This window comes from Mustelus asterias, unplaced genomic scaffold, assembly GCF_964213995.1.
Source record: "Mustelus asterias unplaced genomic scaffold, sMusAst1.hap1.1 HAP1_SCAFFOLD_602, whole genome shotgun sequence".
Lineage (NCBI taxonomy): Eukaryota > Metazoa > Chordata > Chondrichthyes > Carcharhiniformes > Triakidae > Mustelus > Mustelus asterias.
This window is the reverse complement of record NW_027590552.1, coordinates 177,775-196,817: the sequence shown is the minus strand read 5'-3', so window position 1 is coordinate 196,817 and position 19,043 is coordinate 177,775. Positions and strand designations below refer to the sequence as shown.

General features: G+C 44.6%; 1 protein-coding gene across 1 annotated transcript in view; it reads right to left on the bottom strand.

Annotated features, from left to right (window-relative positions):
- Nucleotides 1–240: 240 nt before the first annotated feature.
- The window catches only part of LOC144487126 (uncharacterized), an 81,425-nt gene continuing 62,622 nt past the window's right edge, over nucleotides 241–19,043 (bottom strand). Inside the window, exons 8-13 of the mRNA XM_078205184.1 lie at nucleotides 18,785–18,819; nucleotides 14,780–14,833; nucleotides 13,382–13,426; nucleotides 9,587–9,631; nucleotides 5,295–5,379; nucleotides 241–377 (exon numbers count right to left, since the gene is read on the bottom strand). Of these exons, the coding sequence (XP_078061310.1) occupies nucleotides 241–377; nucleotides 5,295–5,379; nucleotides 9,587–9,631; nucleotides 13,382–13,426; nucleotides 14,780–14,833; nucleotides 18,785–18,819 (401 nt within the window). The remainder of the gene's footprint in view (nucleotides 378–5,294; nucleotides 5,380–9,586; nucleotides 9,632–13,381; nucleotides 13,427–14,779; nucleotides 14,834–18,784; nucleotides 18,820–19,043) is intronic.

The window sequence follows — 19,043 nt, the reverse complement described above, 5'->3', positions numbered from 1 at the left end:
GCTGTCATGGAATCTGGAACTTTTGGTGAAATGTTAACTACTCTGCTCCCACCATAGATAGTAACCGGCCCACTGAGTATTAACAACATTTTCTGCTGTTTGCAGATTTCCAGCATCTGCTTTTTGAATTTCTTAAGAAGACAATTCAATGGGGTCTCTCAAGTCAATGTGGGCCAACCAAGGCTGCACCTTTAACAAACTATTTCCCTCGAGTATCTCCAGCCTGTGTCCTTCCTGCCTCTAGTTCTGCTTCCGTTCCTGGCCAGTCAGCAGTGTAGAGAGAGTACGATGCAATTGTCTTTCCCTCTTGACCTTTTCATTTGAAAGCAAGGCTTCAAATCCTGACCCAGACTCCAGTGTTGTGGGAGTGCTTGTCTCTGCAAAGATAGCATCGAGTAAGTTCTGAGACAATACTAATCAGTTCCATGGGTTGCAATGTGGATGGGCAGGCTGTTTATTTCCAATATTATTTGTTTCAATTTAAAATTGACCCATTTGACATCCTCTTCCCATCTTGTGTGGGTCTATTCATCACAGAGTATAGACTCCGGCAATGTCCATTCCCAGACTGTACAATAAACACTTTGGGCAAGATGTTCATAGAGTCATACAGTACAGAAGAGGCCCTTCAGCCTATCGAGGCTGCACTGACAAAACTTCACTAAATTTACACTAATCCCACTTTCCAGCACTTGGCCCAAAGCCGTGAACATTTTGATTTTTCAACTGCTCTTCCGTGTACTTTTTAAAGGTTGTGAGGTTTCCTACCTCTACTACCCTCTCAGGCAGTGCACTTCAGACTCCCACCACCCTCTGAGTGAAAAAAAAATTCCCCTCCCCTCTAAACCTCCTTCCCCTCACCTTAAAATTATGCCCCCTCGTTATTGACCCTTCAAATAAGGGGAACATCTGCTTCCTATCCACCCTGCCCACACCTCTCATAATCTTAAATTGTCAGATGAATTATAATGTGGGGAAATTGTGAACTTGTCCTCTCTGACAGGAAAAGCTGCATGTTATTTAAATGGAGAGAGACTGCACAACTCTGAGCTACAGAGGGATCTAGGTGTCCTGGTATATGAATACAGGTAGTGTTGAGGAAGCAGGGGGGGGGCTGCAGAAGGACTGAGACAGGTTAGGGGAGTGGGTAAAGAAGTGGCAGATGGAATACAATGTGGAAAAGTGTGAGGTTAAGCACTTTGGAAGGAGGAATAGAGACATAGACTATTTTCTAAATGGGAAAATGCTTAAGAAATCAGAAACACAAAGGGACTTGGGGGTCCTTGTTCAAGATTCTCTTAAGGTTAAAGTGCAGGTTCAGTTGACAGTTAGGAAGGCAAATGTAATGTTAGCTTCATGTCGAGAGGGCTAGAATACAAGAGCAGGGATGTACTTCTGAGGCTGTATAAGACTCTGGTCAGACCCCATTTGGAGTATTATGAGCAGTTTTGGGCCCCATATCTAAGGAAAGATGTGCTGGCCTTAGAAAGGGTCCAGAGGAGGTTCATAAGAATGATCCCTGGAATGAACAGCTTGTCATATGAGGAACAATTGAGGACTCTGGGTCTGTGCTCATTGGAGTTTAGAAGGATGAGGGGGGATCTTATTGAAACTTACAGGATACTGCGAGGCCTGGATACAGTGGGCGTGGAGAGGATGTTCCCACTAGTAGGAAAAACTAGAACCAGAGGGCAAAACCTCAGGCTAAAGGGACGATCCTTTAAAACAGAGATGAGGAGGAATTTCTTCAGCCAGAGAGTGGTGAATCTGGAACTCTTTGTCGCAGAAGGCTGTGGAGGCCAGGTCATTGAGTGTCTTTAAGAGAGATAGGGGATAGGCTCTTGATTAATAAGGGGATCAGGGGTAATGGGGAAAAGGCAGAAGAATGATGATGAGGGAAAAACATCAGCCATGATTGAATGGCGGAACAGACTCAATAGGCCGAGTGGCCTAATTCTGCTCCTATGTCTTATGGTCTTATGGAATCACAAAAAGTTAGTCTGCAGGTATGGCAAGTAATTAGGAAGGCAAATGGAATATTGGTGTTTATTCAAGGGGATTGAGCAAGAACATTTTGCTACCATTACAAAGGCATTGGAGACCACATTTGAAGCATTGTGCATAGTTTTCTCTCCTTGCTTAAGAAAAGATATAATTGCATTAGGAGCAGCTTAGAGAAGGATCACTCAACTGATTCCTGGGATGGAGGGGGATTATCTTATGAGGAAAGGCTGGACAGGTTGGACCTGTATCCATTGGAGTTTAGAAGAATGAGAGGTGATCTTATTGAAACATACACAATCCTGAGGGGGAATTGACAGGGTGGATGTTGAAAGAATGTTTCTCCTAGTGGGAGAGACTAGATGGAAATGAGAAGAAAGTTTATTTGAACAGATTGTTAGTCTGGAATTCTCTTCCTCAGAAAGTAATAGTGGCTGGGTCAATGAATATTCTTAAGGTTGAGTTAGAGACATTGTTGATTGACAAAAGAGTCAAATAGTGTCAGGGGTAAACAGGAAGATGGAGTTGACAGTCAGATCAGCAATGATCAGCAAATGGTGGAGCAGGCTCGAGGGGCCAAATGGCCTACTCCTTCTAATCTGTATGTAGCAGAATATCTCGATAGGAATGGAAATAGAGAGCAGGATTCTCTGCACCCCACCCCGCACCATGTCTCTTGGTGGCGGGAGGCGGTCCTACTTTAGCCAGCGGTGGAATCGTTTGTCACACCGCTGTCAATGGGATTTCCTATTGAATCCAGTCCCTGTCGCTGGGAAACCTGTGGCGGGGGTGAGCCAGCCATAGGAACAGGAAGATCCTGCTGGCAGGAAAGGCTATGAAGAGAGGCTGGATAGGCACAGGTTTGTTTTCTTTTGAGCAGAGAAGGCTGAGGGGAGAAGAGATTGAGGTGTATGAGATTATTAGGGGTATGGACAGGGTGAAAAGGCAGCAGCTGTTCCCCTTGGCTGAGGGGTCAATAACGAGGGGGCATCATTTTAAGGTGAGAGGCAGGAGGTTTAGAGGGAATTTGAAAATGTTTTTCACCCAGTGGGTGGTGGGAGTCTGGAACATGCTGCCTGGGAGGGTAGTAGAGGCGGGAGACCTCACAACGTTTAAAACGTATGTGGATCAGGACTTGAAATACATTCAAGGCTATGGGCCAAGTGCTGGAAAGTGGGATTAATGTAGATTTAGTGTAGTTTTGTTGGTGCAGACTCAGTGGGTTGAAAGGCCTCCTTCTGTGCTCTATCACTCTAAATAACATAGAAGAAAATGTTGGGCAACACAGGGTTTAGTAGGAGTGAGGAACTGAAGGAGACCAATATTAGTAGAGAAATGGTATGGGGAAAAATGATGGGATTGAAGCCTGATAAATCTCCAGGACCTGATAATCTACATCCCTGAGTATTTAAGGAAGCGGCCCGAGAAATAGTGGATGCATTGGTGGTCATCTTCCAAAATTTTATAATCTCTGGAACAGTTCCTACAGACTGGAGGGTAGCTAATGTAACCCCACTATTTAGAAAGAGAGGTAGAGAGAAGGCAGGGAATTATAGATCAGTCATTGGTACATTGGTAATGGGGAAAATTCTGGAATCCATTATCAAAGATTGTTCAGCCAAATACTTTGAAAATAGAGTCGGACAGAGTCAGCATGGATTTATGAAGGGAAATCATGTTTGACAAATCTATTGGAGTTCTTTGAGGATGTAACTAGTAGAGCTGATGAGGGGGAGCCAGTGGATGTGGTTTATTTGCACTTTCAGAAGACTTTTGACCAGTCCCACATGGGAGATTAGTGTAAAATTAAAGCACTTAGAATTGGGTGTAGTGTATTGAGATTAATAGAAAACTGGTTGGCAGACAGGAAACCAAGTGTAGGAATAAATGGGTCTTTTTCTGATTGACAGGCAGTGACTAGTGGGGTATCACTGGGATCAGTACTGGGACCCCACCTATTCACATTGATTTCGATGAGGGAACCAAATGTAATAACTCCAAATTTGCAGATAACACAAAGCTGGGTGGGAGGGTGAACTGTAAGGGGGATGCAGAGATGCTTCAGTGTGATTTGGACAGGCTACGTGAGTGGGCAAATGATTGGCAGATGCAGTATAGTGTGGATAAATGTGAGGTTATCCATTTGGGTAGCAAAAACAGGAAAGCAGGTTATTATTTGAATGGCCATAAATTAAAAGAGGAGAAGGTGTAATGAGACCTGGGTATCCTCGTACACCAATCGCTGAAGGTAAGCATGTAGGTGCAGCAGGTGGTAAAAAAGCCAAAGGGTATGTTGGCCTTCAAAGCGAGAGGGTTTGAGTACAGGAGCAGGGATGTCTTGCTGCAATTATACAGGGCCTTGGTGAGGCCACACTGGAATATTTTGTGCAGTTTTGTTCTCCTTATCTGAGGAAGGATGTTCTTGCGATAGAGTGAGTGCAGAAATGTTTACCAGACTGATTCCTTGGATGGCAGGACTACATACGAGGAGAGGTCGAGTCGGTTAGGATTACATTCACTGGAGTTTAGAAGAATGATGGGGGATCTCATAGAAACCTATAAAATTCTAACAGGATTGGACAGGGTAGATTCAGAAAGAATGTTCCCAATGGTGGGCAAGTCCAGGGGTCACAGTCTAAGGATACGGGATAAACCATTTAGGACTGAGATGAGGAGAAATTCCTTCACCCAGAGAATAGTGAACCTTTGGAATTTGTTACCATACAAAGCAGTTGAGACCAAAACACTATGTTTTCAAGGAGTTAGATCTAGTTCTTGGAGCCAAGGGGATTGAAGGATATGGGGGTAAATGTGGGAATATGTTATTGAGTTGCACGGTCAACCATGATCATAATGAATGGCGGAGCAGGCTTGAAGGGGCAAATGGCCTCCTCCTGCTCCTATTTCTATGTTTCTATGCTTCTAATGCATAGTGTGTGTACCTACACCTCAGGGATTGCAGCAATTCAAGAAGGTGGCTCATCAGCAACTTCTCAAGAGCGATTCGGGATGGGCAATAAATACTGGCCTAGCCAGTGATAGGGGGGTGGGGGACAATTATCTATCTCATCATCAACCTCCTGAGAATGGGTGATAAACAGCTCAGGAAATGTCATCAATTACATTCAATTTAATAAGGCGAGCAGTTGTACATTTTCTCTGGACCATATCGAGTTAACCTGTTACAATTTGTAGACAAATCATATCCATGAATTGTAGCGAGAGCCCGACATTGCATCCAGTGTGACCAACAATGACGAAAATCTCAACTATTTACCCTTACACTCACTCACCATGGATTCCAATCATGTGTTCCAAAATCAAAACTCTTTCAGCTAATATCTTCAGGGCCTCTCGAAGCTGCTGAATGCCTTCTCTCTGTTGAGAAACAGAAAGAGTGGGAGAAATTGACAAAGGGTCATCTGGACTTGAAACGTCAGCTCTTTTCTCTTCTCACAGATGCTGCCAGAACCGCTGAGATTTTCCAGCATTTTCTCTTTTGGTTAAACATGTACAGTATCTTTGAAATCATTAGTACAAATATATCCACTTACATTTTATATTTTCATATATCTGCATTTTAGGGGTATAGGTTGAAAATAAACTTTTCATAGGTAAGTGGTGTCAGCAGGAGGGGACAGACCACTGGTCAAGGAAGGACTGGAAGCTGGAGCTCGGGAACCCAGAGGAGCAGTCACACTGTAATCCAGTTGGATTTGTTTTACATCTATATAATTACTCTGTTGGCAATAAAGCCTTTATTGTTAAAACTGCATCGAGTAGCCCTCGATCTATTACATTGGCAATTAGGCAAACATCAAAGTCGTCGAAGTCTGCAGTATCTAGCTGGGGGGGGAGCGTTGAGAATGCGATGAAATGAGGTACACTCACTTAGCAATGCCTATTATAGGAAAGATCGAGCCATTTGATCCTGAGATCGATGACTGGGAACGATACGTAGAAAGACTGCGATATTACTTTGTTGCAAATGAAATAACCGCAGAAGACAAGAGGAAGGTTATTTTGCTGACAGTCTGTGGCTCACAGACACAGAACATTACAGGGCAGTACAGACCCTTCGGCCCTCAATGTTGCGCCGACCTGTGAAACCAATCTAAAGCCCATCTCATAGAAATCATAGAAACCCTACAGTACAGAAAGAGGCCATTCGGCCCATCGAGTCTGCACCGACCACAATCCCACCCAGGCCCTACCCCCATATATTTTACCCACTAATCCCTCTAATCTATGCATCCCAGGACACTAAGGGGCAATTTTAGCATAGCCAATCAACCTAACCCGCACATCTTTGGATTGTGGGAGGAAACCGGAGCTCCCGGAAGAAACCCACGCAGACACGAGGAGAATGTGCAAACTCCACATAGACAGTGACCCAAGCCGGGAATCGAACCCACGTCCCAGGAGCTGTGAAGCAGCAGTGCTAACCACTGTGCTACCGTGCTGCCAACCTACACTATTCCAATATCATCCATATGTTTATCCAATGACCCTTTAAATGCCCTTAATGTTGGCGAGTCCACTACTGCTGCAGGCAGGGCATTCCACACCCTTACTACTCTCTGAGTAAAGAACCTACCTCTGACATCTGTCCTATATCTATCACCCCTCAATTTAAAGCTATGTCCCCTCGTGCTAGCCATCACCATCCGAGGAAAAAGGCTCTCACTGTCCACCCTATCTAATCCTCTGATCATCTTGTATGCCTCTATTAAGTCACCTCTTAACCTTCTCTCTAACGAAAACAGCCTCAAGTCACTCAGCCTTTCCTCATAAGACCTTCCCAGCAACATCCTGGTAAATCTCCTCTGCACCGTTTCAATGCTTCCACATCCTTCCTATAATGCGGCGACCAGAACTGTACGCAATACTCCAAGTGCAGTCGCACCAGAGTTTTGTACAGCTGCAACATGACATCATGGCTCCGAAACTCAATCCCTCTACCAATAAAAGCTAACACACTGTGCGCCTTCTTAACAACCCTATCAACCTGGGTGCCAACTTTCAGGGATCTATGCACATGTACACCGAGATCTTTCTGCTCATCCACACTACCAAGTATCTTACCAACAAAGAACAATACAGCACAGGAACAGGCCCTTCGGCCCTCCAAGCCCGTGCCGCTCCCTGGTCCAAACTAGACCATTCTTTTGTATCCCTCCATTCCCACTCCGTTCATATGGCTGTCTAGATAAGTCTTAAACGTTCCCAGTGTGTCCGCCTCCACCACCTTGCCTGGCAGCGCATTCCAGGCCCCCACCACCCTCTGTGTAAAATATGTCCTTCTGATATCTGTGTTAAACCTCCCCTCCTTCACCTTGAACCTATGGCCCCTCGTGAACGTCACCACCGACCTGGGGAAAAGTCTCCCACCGTTCACCCTATCTATGCCTTTCATCATTTTATACACCTCTATTAAGTCTCCCCTCATCCTCCGTCTTTCCAGAGAGAACAATCCCAGTTTACCCAATCTCTCCTCATAACTAAGCCCCTCCATACCAGGTAACATCCTGGTAAACCTCCTCTGTACTCTCTCCAAAGCCTCCACGTCCTTCTGGTAGTGTGACGACCAGAACTGGACGCAGTATTCCAAATGCGGCCGAACCAACGTTCTATACATCTGCAACATCAGACCCCAACTTTTATACTCTATGCCCGTCCTATAAAGGCAAGCATGCCATATGCCTTCTTCACCACCTTCTCCACCTGTGACGTCACCTTCAAGGATCTGTGGACTTGCACACCCAGGTCCCTCTGCGTATCTACACCCTTTATGGTTCTGCCTTTTATCGTATAGCTCCTCCCTACATTATTTCTACCAAAATGCATCACTTCGCATTTATCAGGATTGAACTCCATCTGCCATTTCTTTGCCCAAATTTCCAGCCTATCTATATCCTTCTGTAGCTTCTGACAATGCTCCTCACTATCTGCAAGTCCTGCCCATTTTGTGTCGTCCGCAAACTTACTGATCACCCCAGTTACACCTTCTTCCAGATCATTTATACAAATCACAAACAGCAGAGGTCCCAATACAGAGCCCTGCGGAACACCACTAGTCACAGGCCTCCAGCCGGAAAAAGACCCTTCCACTACCACCCTCTGTCTTCTGTGACCAAGCCAGTTCTCCACCCATCTAGCCACCTCCCCCTTTATCCCATGAGATCCAACCTTTTTCACCAGCCTACCATGAGGGACTTTGTCAAACGCTTTACTAAAGTCCATATAGACGACATCCACGGCCCTTCCCTCGTCAACCATTAGCCCAGTACTCTGTATTCTTGTTACTCCTTCCAAAGTGAATCACCTCACACTTTTCCGCATTAAACTCCATTTGCCACCACTCAGCCCAGCTCTGCAGCTTATCTATGTCCCTCTGTAACCTGCAACATCCTTCCGCACTGTCCACAACTCCACGACTTTAGTGTCATCCGCAAGGTTACTAACCCATCCTTCTACGCCCTCATCCAGGTCATTTATAAAAATGACAAACAGCAGTGGCCCCAAAACAGATCCTTGCGGTACACCACTAGTAACTGAACTCCAGGATGAACATTTCCCATCAACCACCACCCTCTGTCTTCTTACAGCTAGCCAATTCCTGATCCAAACCGCTAAATCACCCTCAATCCCATCCCTCCGTATTTTCTGCAATAGCCTACCGTGGGGAACCTTATCAAAAGGTTATCAGATGTACAGCTTAGTGAGAACATTAACATCACCAGACACCCCAGACACAAAGTAATTTGTCCAGTTCAAAAGTCATTTAAACTGCCATCCCTCAATCACTATGCTGAGGTACAAACTTCATACGGAAATCCGTGAGTCAGGGAAGACAGTCTCAGGCTTCATGGTAAGACTTAGGGGACTGGCAGAACTGCAAATTCATCCTAGTACCAACTGAAATGTTAAGGGACAGAATGGTCTGTGTATAAACAGCTCATTAATTCAAAAGAAGGTTCCTGGCAAAGACAAAAATTACCTTCGAAAAAGGTATGGAGTTGGCCCAGGCAACTGAATGCACGGAGCAGGGCAGCCGGGTTCGAATATCACCAATAGGGAAAACAAAATCTGGCATTCAAAGTCTAATACTGACCATGAAATCATTGTCGATTGTTGTAAAAACCCATCTGGGGTCACTAATGTCCTTCAGGGAAGGAAATCTGCTGTCCTTACCTGGTCTGGCCTACAGGTGATTCCAGAGCCACAGCAATGTGGTTGACTCTTAATTGCCCTCTGAAATGGATGAGCGAGACACTCAGTTCAAGAGCAATTAGGGATGGACTACAAATGTTGGCACAGCCAGCGATGCACATATTCTATGAATGATCTCGAGGGAACAAAGGTATGAATGAAGGTTTCAGCAGCAGATGAGCTGAGGCAGGGATGGGGTTAGGAGATGTTGAGGAGGTAGAAATAAGTGCAGGTGCCCTGTATGTGATTGTAAGCAATCTGTTTCAGTGTCCAGACCTGACTGAGAGAAAAGCACACAGTCTGATGTCCTCACATAGTCCGATGTCCTACTGAAATGAATGAGGACAGTTTCGTAATGAATGAGATCCCTCACCTCTGAATCTTTATCACAGCATTCACCTTTCTGACCTGGTTTACCCTGGAAACAAAGAGAAGCATCAATCAGCCATTGCTTTGACCATCTAGGTATCATTGATTCTCACAACAGTTGTAGAGATTAAACCAGGATATTATAAGCTGTTTAAGAACATATGAACATAAGAAATAGGAGCAGGAGTAGGCCATCTAGCCCCTCGAGCCTGCCCCGCCATTGAACAAGATCATGGCTGATCTGAAGCGAATCAGTTCCACTTACCCGCCTGCTCCCCATAACCCTTAATTCCCCTACTGATCAGAAATCCATCAATCCGTGATTTAAACATATTCAACGAGGTAGCCTCCACCACTTCAATGGGCAGAGAATTCCAGAGATTCACCACCCTCTGAGAGAAGAAGTTCCCCCTCAACTCTGTTCTGAACCGGCCCCCACTTATTTTGAGGCTGTGCCCTCTAGTTCTGGTTTCCCTTCTAAGTGGAAAGAATCTCTCCACCTCTACCCTATCCAGCCCCTTCATTATCTTATATGTCTCTATAAGATCACCCCTCAGCCTTCTAAACTCCAACGAGTACAGGCCCAATCTGTTCAATCTCTCCTCATAAGCTACACCCCTCATCTCCGGTATCAACCTGGTGAACCTTCTCTGCACTCCCTCCAAGGCCAATATATCCTTTCGCAAATAAGAGGACCAAAACTGCACACAGTACTCCAGTTGCGGCCTCACCAGTGCCTTGTATAGTTGCAGCAAGACCTCCCTGCTTTTATATTCTATCCCCCTCGCGATAAAGGCCAACATTCCATTCGCCTTCTTGATCACCTGCTGCACCTGCAGACTGAGTTTTTGCGATTCGTGCACAAGGACCCCCAGGTCCCTCTGCACAGTAGCATTATGTAATTTTTCTCCATTTAAATAATATTCCAATTTACTATTATTTCTTCCAAAGTGGATAACCTCACATTTGCCAACGTTATATTCCATCTGCCAGATCCTCGCCCACTCGCTCAGCCTATCCAAATCTCTCTGCAGACTTTCCTCGTCCTCCACGCAATTCGCTTTCCCACTCATCTTCGTGTCATCAGCAAACTTTGATACCCTACACTCAGTCCCCTCCTCCAGATCATCTATGTAAATGGTAAACAGTTGAGGCCCCAGCACCGATCCCTGCGGCACGCCACAGGTCACCAACTGCCAACCAGAAAAACACCCATTTATTCCAACTTTCTGCTTCCTGTTAGATAGCCAATCCCCAATCCACGCCAACACCTTACCCCCAACTCCGTGTACCCCAATCTTCTGTAGCAACCTTTTGTGAGGCACCTTATCGAATGCCTTCTGGAAATCTAAAAACACCACATCCACCGGTTCCCCTCTGTCAACCGCACTAGTCACATCTTCATAAAAATCCAGTAAATTCGTCAAACACGACTTTTCCTTCATGAATCCATGCTGCGTCTGCTTGATCGAACCATTCTTATTCAGGTGCTCTGCTATTTCCTCTTTAATGATGGACTCCAGTATCTTTCCAACTACGGACATTAAGCTAACCGGCCTGTAGTTACCCGCCTTTTGTCTACTTCCTTTTTTAAACAGCGGCGTAACAGTAGCTGTTTTCCAATCAGCCGGCACTACCCCAGAGTCCAGTTTAACAGCAAATGTCTTTGCGTCTCCTTCCATTCAGCTAAATTTTCTCGGATTATAAAACAAGTTGCAGATAGAATGAAGCTCTATTTACTCACCTCTCAGGACTTTGGTCCATTTTACAGCAGCTCCTTGACAGAACAACCATAGAATCCCCACAGTGCAGGAGGAAGCCATTTGGCCCATCCGTTCTGCACCAATCCTCCTCTTGTAGTAAATGATAGCATTCCATTAACCTTCTTAATTACTTGCTGTACCTGCATACTAACATTTTGTGACTCATTCACTAGAGTACCTAGATCCCTCTGCACCTCGAAATTCTGCAGTCATTCCACAGTCAATTAATATTCTGCTTTTTTATTCTTCCTAGCAAAATGAACAGCTTCACATTTTTCCACACTATGCTCCATCTGCCAGATTTTTGCCATCTCATTCAATCTATCTATATCCATCTGCAACCTCCTTTTGTTCTCTTCACAACATACTCTGCTACTCATCTTTGTGTCAATTGAGCTACCATGCCTTCACTTCCCCTTATTGAGGTCATAGATAAAAATTGTAAAAAGCTATGGCCTCAGCACTGACCCCTGGAGGACTCCGCTTGTCACAATCCTGCCAATCAGAACAAGACATATTTATGCATACTCTCTGCTTTCTGTCAGTCAGCCAATCCTCAATCCATGCTAATATTTTACCCCTATACCATGAGCTGCAATAACTTCTGCAATAATATTCTGCATGGGTTTGCTCCGGTTTCCTCCCAAAGATCCATTCATAGAACATAGAACATAGAACAGTACAGCACAATTCAGGCCCTCGATGTTGTGCCGAGCTTCGAACGAAACCAAGATCAAGCTATCCCTCTCCCTATCATTCTGGTGTGCTCCATGTGCCTATCCAGTAACCGCTTGAAAGTTCCTAAAGTGTCTGACTCCACTATCACAGCAGGCAGTCCATTCCACACCCCAACCACTCTCTGCGTAAAGAACCTACCTCTGATATCCTTCCTATATCTCCCACCATGAAGCCTATAGTTATGCCCCCTAGTAATAGCTCCATCCACCCGAGGAAATAGTGAATTCATTCACTATTTAAGTAATTAATTAATTCACCGTGGTGAATGGGTGGGATTACTGGGATAGGATCTGAATGAGATGCTCTGTCAATAGTGAGTGCAGACTCGATGGGCCGAATGGCCTCTTCTGCACTGTAGGGATTCTATGACATCTACAGGTTCTCCTTTAGATGGTACACATTGCTGTCACTTTGCATTGATGATGGAGTGACTGAACGTTTAAGGTGGTGGCTAGGGTGTTAATCAAGTGGGTTGATTTGTCCTGGATGGTGCTGAGCTGAAAGTCCTGTGGTGAGTAAGTCATTCCCTAACATCCCAAATCCAGTCCATTGTCTACAAGGCACAAGTTAGGAATGTAATGGAATACTCTCTATTTGCCTGGATGGGTGCAGCTCCAACAACACTCAAGAAGCTCGACACCATCCAGGACAAAGCAGTCCTTTTGACTGGCTCCCTATCCGTAACCATACACATTCACTCCTTCCACCACTGATGCACATTTGTAGCAGTGTGTACTATCTACAAAACGTACTTCAGCAACTCACTAAGGCTCCTTCAGCAGCACCTTCCAAACCCCCAATAGTACTACCTAGAAGGCCAAGGGCCACAGACACATGGCAATGCCACCACTACAGGCCGTCCTCCAACCTGACTTGCATATATATCACCATTCCTTCACTGTTACAGGGTCAAAATCCTGGGACTCCCTCTCTAACAGCATGGTGGGTGTACCTACACCACATGGACTGCAGCGGTTCAAAGCAGCTCACCACCATCTTCTTAAGGGCAATTAAAGATGGACAATAAATGCTGGCCTAGCCAGTGACACACACATGCCATGAAATAATTTTTATAAACTCCTGCGGGGACTGGCAAAAAGCAGAGTGGGAGTGGTGACATTTCCCATTCCCACATCAGGATTGGACACCCACCGGTGAAGTTCTGTCCATTTTCCCTCTCAGAGTTTCGCAAGGATCTTTGCTTCTCCACTCTATCTATATGCTGCTTCTTGCTGACGTTAACCTCGGACTAATACATTTCTCAATCGGTTAATAATTATAAGCAGAGAAGAACTGACCGGTAATCCTCTGAAGCCACTCTCTCCGCTCAGGCCTGGTTGGCCCTATTAGAACATAATAACAGATTAGTGAAATAGGTTTGCTATCAGAGATACCAGCCAGTGACAGAAGAATTTACTAATTTCACCTTTTCAAAGGTCACTCAACATTTTACAAGAAGCAATGTTGTCCAATAACTAACCAGTTAAGGGGACCTTGTGACTGAGAAGATTCTGGGAAGGTGCAACAGGATGGAACACTGAGAATAAGGTAAAGATGTTCAAACATTTTCTCTCTTTTTCAAAAACCAGTTGAACGTTGCGATTGACTGTCTTCAAGCAGGTTGTGAATTATTCGGTTCTTTAATAAGCGTCTATGTAGTTCAGAATTTATTTTGTGTCACATTGTCTTTTGTATCACTCTATCTGGCTCTGTACACTCTTTGGTGGGTGCATACTGACGAGTGGCTCCCAGACCCTCATAATATCTGGGATACTATAATCTGTCAGAAGCTTGTTAAAAAGACTATTGGGATAATGGTAATATTCTCAGGGAGGGCTGCTTTACTTTGTGGAAAGATGGATCACTCCCTGAGACCCATTTAGCATCTTTGGGATCTGTCTTTCTCAGTCTAAAGTTGAGAGGAATCATTGGAGAGGTACAGCTGATGTGGGATTGTCCCAAAAACGTTGCTAGGATTATAATCCACCATATAGGTTCACATGGACTAGATTGTACCTGAAGCTTGATACTTGATGGCGTCACCGTGATGCAATGGTTAGCACTGCTGCCTCACAATGCCAGGGACCCGGGTTCGATTCCTGGCTTGGGTCACTGTCTGTGCGGAGTCTGCACTCTTCCTGTGTCTGTGTGGGTTTCCTCCGGGTGCTCTAGTTTCCTCCCTCACTCCAAAGATGTGCGGGTTAGGTGGATTAGCCGTACTAAATTACCCCATAGTGTCTGGGGGACTAGCTAGGGTAAATGCATGGGGTTATGGGGATAGGACCTGGGTGGGTTTGTGGTTGGTGCAGACTCGATGGGCTGAATGGCCTCCTTCTGCACTGTAGGATTCTATGATATATTACGGAATATTGAGGTGGATATAGAACACAGTTCCATCACTAATGAATTTTACCTAAAGAATTAAATGTGGTCACTTGTTTTACTGAAATCAGTGTACACTGCAAAGGTATGTCACTGACTGTGAAGTGACAGTGTCCAGGGGTGGTGAGAGACTAAATCGACTGTTTCTTTTTTAAACAATGGGAAATATCCACAATTGAGAAAGCTTTTCTCTGGTCACTAGCAGCAGTGGAATTAAACAAGAATTTGTAAAGAGATGTATCTTCCCCTCAGTATTTGATCATTTTCTGGAGAACACAGAACCAAGCAGCAGCTAATCAGGAGCTTGTACTTACTTTGTCACCTGGATCGCCTTTCGGACCAGGAAAGCCGGAGCTCCCCGGGCTGCCCTGGAATAAAAACAAATCTTGTTAATTGGATTCTTCATGTTGAATTATCAGCAAATACATTTAGTGATGATAATTCTCAAGTTGAAGGTCAGCTTCTTCCATATTGGTCAGTCCCTAGAACGTAAACCCCACAATCGCTGACATTGGGGTAGGAGGAGGCCACTCAGCCCTTTGAGCCGGCTCCGCCACTCAGTAAGATCATGGCTGATCTGATTTTAACCTCAATCCCACATTGCCAGCTAACCCTGATAACTTTTCTCCCTCGTTGGTCAAGAATCTATCTAGCTCAGCCTTAAAAATGTTCAAACTCTGCCTTTTGAGGAAGAGAATTTCACAGACTCACCCTCTCAGAGAAAATAATTCTCATCTCTGTCTTAACCCCCTTATTTTTAAGCAGTGAATCCCAGAATCTTTCCAGTGCAGGAGTCCATTTGGCCCATTGATTCTGCACTGACTCTCTGACAGAGCATTATACTTCATTCCACTCCCCTGCCTTATCCCCATAACCTTGCACATTCTTTCTTATCAGATAGCAATCCAATTCCCTTTTAAATACCTCGATCGAACCAGTCGCCACCACCCTCTCAGGAAGCTTATTCCCGACAACAAACCTGGGTTAAAAAATGTTTCCTCACTTCACTTCTACTCCTTTTGCCAATTATTTGGAATCTGTGCCCTCTAGCTCTTGATGCTCTCGTGAATGGGAACAGTTTGTGACTGTTTACCCTGTCCATAACCCTCAGGATCTTGAACACCTCTATCAAATCTCCTCTCAGCCTTCTCTTCTCCAAGGAAAACAGTCCCAACCTCTCCAATCTGGCCTCATAGCTTCAATTCTTTATCCCTAGAATCAGTGACCCCTAGTTCTAGATTCTTCCACAAGGGGAAACATTCTTTCCACATCCACTCTGTCACTCTCCTCAGGATCTTACATGTTTCAATCAAGTCACCTCCTCCTCTTCTGAACTCCAGTGAATACAAGCCTAGCTTGTCCAATCTTTTTCCATAAGACAACCCACCCATTCTTTGTATTAGTCCAGTAAGTCTCTGAACTGTTTCCAATGCATTTACATCCTACCTTAAATAAGGTGACCAATACAATACAGTACTACATCCAGATGTGGTCTCACTAGTGCTCTGTACAGCTGAAGGATAACCTCCCCACTTTTGTATTCAATTCTCCTCAATAAATGATAACATTCTATTAGCTTTCCTAATTATTTGCAGTACCTGCACACTAATCTCTTGTGATTCATGCACTTGGACACCCAGATCCCTCTGCATCTCAGAGCTCTGCAATCTTTCGCCATTTAGATAATATGCATCTTTTTTATTCTTCCTGCCAAAATGGACAATTCCACATTTTCCCACATTATTTCTATTTGGTGCTTCTTGTCCACTCACTTAACCTATCTGTATCCCTTTGAACCTCCTTACATCCCCTTCACAATTTACTTTCTTATCTATGTGTTGTCAGCATATTTAGCAACCACACCTTCAGTCCCTTCATCCAAATCATTTATATAAATTGTAAAATGTTGAGGCCCCCCAGCACTGATCCCTGTTGCACTACATTCTGCCAACCCAAAAAAGACCTATTTGTATCTACTCTGTTCCCTGTTAGTTAGCTAATCTTCTATCTATGTCAATATGTTACCCCCTACAACATGAACTTTTATTATCTGCAATAACCTTTGATGGGGTACCTTATCAAATGTCTTCTGGAAATCTAAGCAAAGTACATCCATCAATTCTCCTTTATCCACACCACATATGTAGATTAAAATTCCCCATGATTATCGCCATATCTTTCTGACAAGCTCCCATCATCTTTTCTTTCATAGTTTGTTCTACTGTCTGGTTATAATTAGGGGGTCTGTACACCATTCCTACAAGTGACTTCTTGTCTTTATCATTTCTCATCTCAACCCTAATTGCTTCTACATCCTGGCTGCCTCAACTTAGATCAACCCTCTCTAATGTGCTAATACCAATCATTAATTAACAGAGCCACATCCCCCTCCCCACCCCACCCCCCCAACCTTTACCGAGCTTCCTGTCTTCCTAAAGGTCACATACAATATTCAGGTCTCAATCTCTGTCATTCTGTAGCCAAGTCTTTGTAATGGCTATCAGTTTGTACTTATTAATTTCTATTTGTTTTGTTTTGAATGCTACGTGCATTCAGATATAGAGCCTTCAAATTTTGTCCTTTTATTAGGTTTGTAACCTTTAGCCTCATCTGATGATTTACTCTTAGATTTGTGCTGTCTGCCCCTTCCTGAGATGGTTTGTTTATCATTTCCCACATCAGTACTTTTCTCTACTCTGTGATTTTCCAGAACTTCCAAAAATTTGATCCCTTGCCCCCACTATTTAGTTTAAAATCTTCTCTACTGCTCTGGTAATGCAGCTCGCTAGAAAACTAGTCCCAGCACTGTTCAGGCACATCCCCCACCTTCCCCCGAGTCCTGGTGTCAGTGCCCCATGAACCTACTTCTCCCACACCAGTCTTTGAGCCACGCATTCACTTCTTTAATCTTATTTGCCCAATTTGCCCATATCTCAGTTAACATTCCAGGGGTTATGACTGCATGCTCATGTGAAGGTCAATGATCCCATGACACTATTTGAAGCAAGGGAATTCTGCTTTTCATTCAGGACAACACACTTCTCTCAACCAAATATATTAATTGGCCTTCATCACATTTATGATTTGTTTGTGAATTGGACTTATTGGCTGGAACTCTACCACCTCGCCAACCACAGAATTGGAGTGGGCGAGGATCCAACACCAGAAATCTCCGTTGACTTTGGGTGGGAAATTCCGGTCTTGCTCGAGCAAGGCTGTAAAATCTCACCCATTGTGTCAAATTTCCATCCACTGCATCGTCACAGGGTTTCTGGAAGCTTCCCAAAGTTGTGTCCTCAGGGTTGTTTCAGCAGTAGCTGCAGATCCAATGAGGGAATGTGAAGAGATAGCAGTGATTGTTCCTCCAGTAACCCTCACCTTCTCTACCTCACATCCTTCTTTGGCTGTCTGACAGCTACCCCAACTCTGGAAGAACATGTGAAAAAAGCCAGCAGCAGGGACTGCATCAAGGGTGTGGAGCCAGAGACATTTACAGCACACGATGGAGTCCATTCAGCCCAGTGTGCCCTGCCAGCTATTCAATGGAGCAGTCCAAACTAATTAGCCCTGCTAATTGGATGGGGTGTAAATTGAGATCTGATCTGTTCTCAGTGTGAGTGGAGTGCAATGAAAGAACAGCAAGAACAAATGTCCTCAATGAGACAAAATGAGAACTTTCATAGAATCATCAGAGAATCATAGAATCCGTACAGTGCAGAAGGAGGCCATTTGGCCCATTGAGTCTGCACCGACACCAATCCCACCCAGGCCCTGTCCCCGTAACCCCACATATTTACCCCGCTAATCCCTCTAACCTACGCATCCCAGGACACTAATGGGCAATTTAGCATGGCCAATCAACCTAACCCGCACATCTTTGGACTGTGGGGAGGAAACCAGAGCACCCAGAGGAAACCCACGCAGACACGAGGAGAATGTGCAAACTCCACACAGACAGTGACCCAAGCTAGGAATCGAACCCAGGTCCCTGGAGCTGTGAGTCAGCAGTGCTAACCACTGTGCCACCTAAAAAATCCCTGATCCCTGGGCTCGTCCGGGATTTGAACCCGAGACCTCTCGCATGTTAATGTTATCCTAAGCGAGAATCATACCCCTAAACCAACGAGCCAATTGTCAAAGATAACAGTGAACCTTTGCTGGGTGGACCTGAAGCTGTGAATAGATGGGATCTCACTCTGCAATGTGTCAGAGACATTTGTAAATATGTTTGAATAAAATATCAGCCTTGATCTAATAGTTTTAAACATTGCTATGAGGGCTATTGGAGTGAGTGAGGAATATTTCAGGAAATGACTCACTTGAGGTCCAGGAGGTCCAGGAGGTCCAGGGAGTCCTAGGTAGACAATTAACAACGCAGTGAATTCTTTACCATTGACAGCAGTTTCAGAACATCTGATATTTCCTCTCTGATTTCCTCATGACCCTGTTAGGGCTGAATTCCCTCTTTTCATTTTGAATTGTGGGCATTATATTGACATTCAGCTTTGCACCTCAGTTGCTGCTTTATCCCAGAACATTCTGCATCATCATGACAAACCTTTCTATTTAGCGACTATT